At 33.4% G+C, this 5,796-nt stretch overlaps 1 protein-coding gene across 1 annotated transcript in view; it reads right to left on the reverse strand.

Annotated features, from left to right (window-relative positions):
• Positions 1 to 4,011: 4,011 nt before the first annotated feature.
• The window catches only part of LOC107667316 (solute carrier family 2, facilitated glucose transporter member 11-like), a 6,110-nt gene continuing 4,325 nt past the window's right edge, over positions 4,012 to 5,796 (reverse strand). Inside the window, exons 9-13 of the mRNA XM_016458950.1 lie at positions 5,191 to 5,301; positions 4,902 to 5,000; positions 4,615 to 4,690; positions 4,405 to 4,532; positions 4,012 to 4,240 (exon numbers count right to left, since the gene is read on the reverse strand). Of these exons, the coding sequence (XP_016314436.1) occupies positions 4,022 to 4,240; positions 4,405 to 4,532; positions 4,615 to 4,690; positions 4,902 to 5,000; positions 5,191 to 5,301 (633 nt within the window). The 3' untranslated portion in view covers positions 4,012 to 4,021. The remainder of the gene's footprint in view (positions 4,241 to 4,404; positions 4,533 to 4,614; positions 4,691 to 4,901; positions 5,001 to 5,190; positions 5,302 to 5,796) is intronic.

Consider the following 5,796-nt stretch of genomic DNA (forward strand, 5'->3'; position numbering starts at 1 on the left):
ATATATATATATGTGTGTGTATATATATATATATATATATATATATATATAACAAATATGTATATATGTAAGGCCAATTATATTAGTTTATGTAAACTGGGTCCTTGTATATAGATATTTTCCTTGGCCTTGTTAAATGAATGGATTTTTTTTTCTTTCTTGGAAGATTAAGTTTTAAAAGAATTGTTTTAAGTTGATACTGACAAATCCATCATTTTGTTGTGTCTTTATTATTATGCAAGTATTTGAGTGTGTGTCTAGTGTTACCCTATTCTCTTATTCTAAATGCAGTGTTAATGCTGGTTTCTTTTCTTTTTATTTTGCCCTGCAGGTTATTAGTATAGTGTACCGTAAATGTATTTGGAATGGCCGTTTTTACAATGTTGTAGAGGTGTTGCAAGCGGTCACTCATGATGGAAGCTATCAATGACATAATGTACACAAAAAATCTTTATTTTATTACCATATGTACTTGTTCGACTTAATGTTTTCATGTGCAGCCGTAAAATCTGAAGCGGACTGATCTGAGCATTGGAAAACCTGCAGTTTTTTTTTTGCTTCAGCTTACTTATTTGACTAATCATTGCTAATATCAGCTCATAACATCTGTTAATTGATTGCAATTTTATGCTTCTAATAGTAACAATCATTGTCTGCCCAGTAAATGCGATTTGAATATTTGCAGCCCTTATTTATTTATACATTTTAAGTTGTAGGGAATTGGTCTGTTATTTTTATTGTTATTATTTCCCTTGTATTGTGTTCTGGCTTATTACATCACTGGAGAAATTTGTTTGTTTGTTTGTTTGTTTGTTTTCTTGCTTATATATTTGTATATTTGTATGTTGCAAAGTGCCTTCCCAGTACTGATTGTGAACAGCGATGGGTAGGAAAAATCTGTCATTTAAAGGACCTATCTTATAAAAACCATATACAAACAGAGTTGCATTGACATGTTTGTATAAAGACATGCACATATAAAGGTGTACATTTGTATGTTTGGTATTCTACTTTTTTTGTTTTCTGACAAAATGTTGTTTCTCTGCAATTTATGTCACAACGTTGATCAATTTTTGGACATTTGGATATAAGCATACTTTTCTATTGATGTTTGTTTTTGTACACTGTTTTTTGTGTATCTGCCTATTTGGCACAGGGGATGGGTATAAAATAAAGTTGTATTTGAGAATTTTCTTGTGATGAGCACTTCAGAACACATTGTACATTTTATTTCTGGTTATTTTGCGGTAAAAAATGTGACTTTGGCAATCTTCTGTGAAAACAATAGTGTAGGTTTTCATTATTTTATACTTGACTGGTGAAACTGATCCAATCATAACATGTACATTATATATGTATAAGATTATTAAGTGAGGATGATTTGGTAGGAAGGCCAAAATATAGCAGAAAACCAAAATTATGCTTTTCATTAGTGCTAATATTGTGCATACCTTCACATGCATGCATGAATCTTTGCATAGACATGAGTGCTGCCATGATGAGTATTCTAAAGCCAATCTGTTTCCTGCTCCTTGTCTGACTGATAGTCAGTCAACATTATAAAGAAACTCAAGTAAAAATGACTAGAGGCACAAAATATTTTCAAAAGATTCCAAACGAGGTAATCCATTCTTCTGATTAACTTTTGAAATAATACATTTATAAAGCACAGATTCAAGGTTTAAGGCATCAGTGACTGTGGCGGTTTTTGCTTCATTAATGAACCACATCTATTTATGCATATTTTTTTCAATGAACATTTCCAGCCTCATACGTCTCTGAAATAAACTAACCACACACCATATTCTCATTTTATTTAAGTGCAATATTGCATAATGCGGTACAGCACTCCTTATTTTGTGTTTCCATCTGTATTAAATAGTCGGGCAGCAGAAAAGTAGGAAATGCAGAGTCACACTTACTGAGATTTGAAATGTTGGAAATTTAACTTGAAAGAACAGCAGTGTGGACCAGGGTTGAAGTGCTATGGATGAATAAATAAACCATTTAAATTAATCCTTAATTTTTTTTTATAAAAACAGAAATGTATTTAAACCAAGCAGTTTACTTAATTCAGTTGGATATAATCCTAAAAAAAAAAATGGCCTTTTAACACAATTATAACTTCTCTCAACCCTTGGCCCCGCAATACAACTTGGCGGAGGTTCACCAGAGGACTAAGGTAAATGATATGGGTACTTACAGTCAGTGTGAGGCCTTACTAGTTGTTAACCCAAAACAAGGCCTTACTAGTTGTCAACCCAAAACAATAATCAACTTTGGTTAGACCCAGTGTAACCAGTGCTTATGGAATTTAAAAAATATATATATATACAGTATATATATATATTACAATATACAATAATGTGCGTTTCTGTTTTATTAAAAAAAAAAAGTTTTTAGACTGTCACAACTTACCTTAACATGACAGATAAAATAGGCCGCCATATTAAACTAAAGCGTTTGAATACGCAAAGGCTAATGGAATTAAAGGGTTTTCTAAAATAAAAAATAAAGCAGTCTATTATGCTACTGGTTACGTTTTAAAAAAGAAACCATGCTGAGAATCACACAACCTGAAGCTCCTTTCAAAAACATGGAAAAATATGGAAGTGTGTTAGACACGTACACAGTTGGATTCAAACGTGCACACACAAAAGCAATCACATCATAGAGGAAACTGTGTTATTGTGTACTGCATATTGTACATTGCACTTCTGTTGAAGTGTTACAATTATTTACATGTTTGCACTTCTGTTGAAGTGTTTTAATACTTTAAATGTATGTACTTCTGTTGAAGTGTTTAACTTCCTTAAATTTGCAGTTCTGGTGTTTTAATTATTTATGATAATTACAATGATGAAAATATAGTATAAATGAATTCACTATCAGTGGCACAATCCACTAGTATGCATTCATAATTGGTATAAAGCAATAATTTTATATTTTAAATTTTCTATTAAAAAAAATGGTATGTCCCATCATAAGCAAACGTATTACCTAAGCACAAACTTGCTGAAAATGTATCACATTTTACCTGAAAAAAGGCATGTAGAATAAAAATGGATACTTTAAGAAACCATTTGTTTAAAACATTAACAGTGTATGTAGAATATATTTATTCGTATTTAACAGTTTACCAAAAAGTGTTCCACTTTTGCTCACTTCACCCTAATTTTAATAGCTAACCCACATAATAACCAAAAACCAAGTATTAGTGTATTAGTATTTTTAAACAAAATTAACAACATCAGTATTAATTGTGATGTATGAGGATAACACGTGAAGGTCTGTAGCTTTTTAACAGCCCAGTCCAGTACAAAACTACATTAAATGAGTCAGCTTGGTAACTGGCAACCTAAAACAGTATGTCCCTTTAAAGTTGGCAGAACTTTAGGTATGTTTGCCCATTTGTGCAGATAATCTTGCAGAAATAAGCAACAGATTTAGTAGAATAGTCTTGTTAATCTGTTCTAAACACCAGCCAGAATCACGTGTTCACTATGAACTAAAGCTCTCTGTTGCCATAGAAAATCTTCAGGGGTTCACCACTGTAAGAGTGTTGCGGAGTCACACTGAACTTAAGGAGAAACATTCAGCAGAAATGTTATAACTGCACACCCTCAATGACCCTGCCAAAGTCAACTTACCCAAGTGTTATCTTAAACCATCTCCTGTTTCAAATGTACTAACAAAACTACAAAAAGATTTTGTTCTTCTTACCTGATGGGAATCATGGTAAAGGGAGCTACAGAGCACTTCCTTTCATTCATTTCTAAGCAGTTAGGTCTATGGTTAGCAATATCTATTTTTAATGAATGTGAGATGGTAATGCATGATTAATGGATGAATCAAGTAAGCAAAGCATGATCTAGTGATGCAGAATATAACATTTAATCAGCAAGTAATGCATGTACAAAGAAACATGACAAGATGTAATCTTGGTGAAGAACAATTAAGGCATCATTTTAAAGACATTATTCTAAAACATATAAATTATTTGGTGAGAATTTTTAACACTCTATAAGGCAGTGGAGTGAAAGATTTCCCCTAGTTGGTACTGAGCTTGTTTTCCTTCTGGATCCATCTTCACCTGTCCATGGTAGCTGAGTCTGTAAAACTCTTTAGTGATCATCGATAGGGTCTTTCGCTTGGTTTCAGGTAGAACCATCTGAATATATGAAGCAGTCAGGAGGCAGACAGCCCCAAATGGCACAAAGCAATACTGTCCTAAACCGCTCTGCAAAAAACACATACAGAGGACATTCAGAAGAGAAAGAAATCCTGTTCTTAATGGGTATTTTGTCAAATTTCCAGTTAAAATATCTAAAAATCATTTAAACAAAAAAAATTACTTAGCATTTATCTTAACGTTAGATATTAAGACTTTTTTCAAGTTCTCACCACAAGGAAAGGGAAGATCATCCCAATAATGAAGAGGTTCAGCCACATTAGAGAGCCAGCGGCCATGTAGGTGGCAGGATGGGTTGTCTGGTTAAAAATCTCTGTTGGGAGGATTCCAGTCACTCCAGTTACCGTATGAAGAAAAGGAACACAGTGTTGATAAATGTCAAACCGCAGTATGGAATATAACATTAGGGTGTTGTAATTTACCTGGTCCCATGCCAAAGCTGAGAATGTAGGTGAAGATGCAGGTCATGCTCAGGTAAGGCATCCAGGTAACCATATTCTATTGGGTGAAAGGTAAAACCATAAGTAAAAGTCATAGTTAACCAAAGATGATGTCCATTCAGCTGAACACTCTAGATGACAATGAAGTTAAAGTTGGACATTATGTGTCCACTTTGAGGTTAGACATTAGCTTGTACATAACCTTCCACGTGACTATGTGTGTGTTGGTAAAGGGAAAAAGGGGTAATACGACACTGAATAATACACACCTCAAGTGAAAGAGCCACAGTGAAGACTACAGCCCATCCTGCCATGAGAACATATCCGTCCATCAACATCAGCCTACCCAACCTTTCTATCAACAGGTTCTGAACACACACAGATTTAAAATTCATGTGTAACCATGTCATTCTAAACAGAAATTATTCTGTATTTAGCCTAAATCAGCCTAGCATTCAGGGTGCATTAATTCACTCACACTATGCAAGTGGGTCAAAGGATTGCCTGGATTGTTCTGGGACAGTTACATAATCGATAACAGATTAATGGAAGACTCACACACAGAATGCAAGCGGTGAATTCACACATCCCAGTGCCAATGGTCACATATTGGATCTGTTCTGCAGATATACCCGCTTCTTGGAATACATATGATGCATAGAAGTAAATCTGAGGATTGAAAGAAAAAGGTCCTTAATCTTTTGGATTTTTGAGTGTGCAAAACACACACACACACACACCAGCACTAACACTTGAAATCATTCTGAAGCATTTTGAGTTATGTAAAAAAAAAAAGTGTTAAGTGCAGGAGAGATTTATCAAAGTATTATGCAAGGCAAGTCAGTAAGTCATTTGCTGTTATAGTTTCCTTATTTAATTTACAGAAAAAGATTCAAATAGGTTTTTCAAATGTTAAGCTAACAATTAACCACAAATGTTGAATAACTGAAGGGAATTTGCTAAATAAATGTTTCTTTTATCACAATATTAGAAGTGAATATATAATATTAATATGCACCATTTTTAAAGATAAAAATTCTGTACATTACCGTTCATGTTTGTAGTCAGTAAGATCTTTTAATATAATTTTAAAGTCTCTTATGATTTGGTGCAAGAAACATTTCTTATTATCAGTGTTGAAAACAGTTGTGCTGCTTAATATTT

Source organism: Sinocyclocheilus anshuiensis, unplaced genomic scaffold, assembly GCF_001515605.1.
Source record: "Sinocyclocheilus anshuiensis isolate Anshui unplaced genomic scaffold, SAMN03320099.WGS_v1.1 scaffold964, whole genome shotgun sequence".
Taxonomy (NCBI): domain Eukaryota; kingdom Metazoa; phylum Chordata; class Actinopteri; order Cypriniformes; family Cyprinidae; genus Sinocyclocheilus; species Sinocyclocheilus anshuiensis.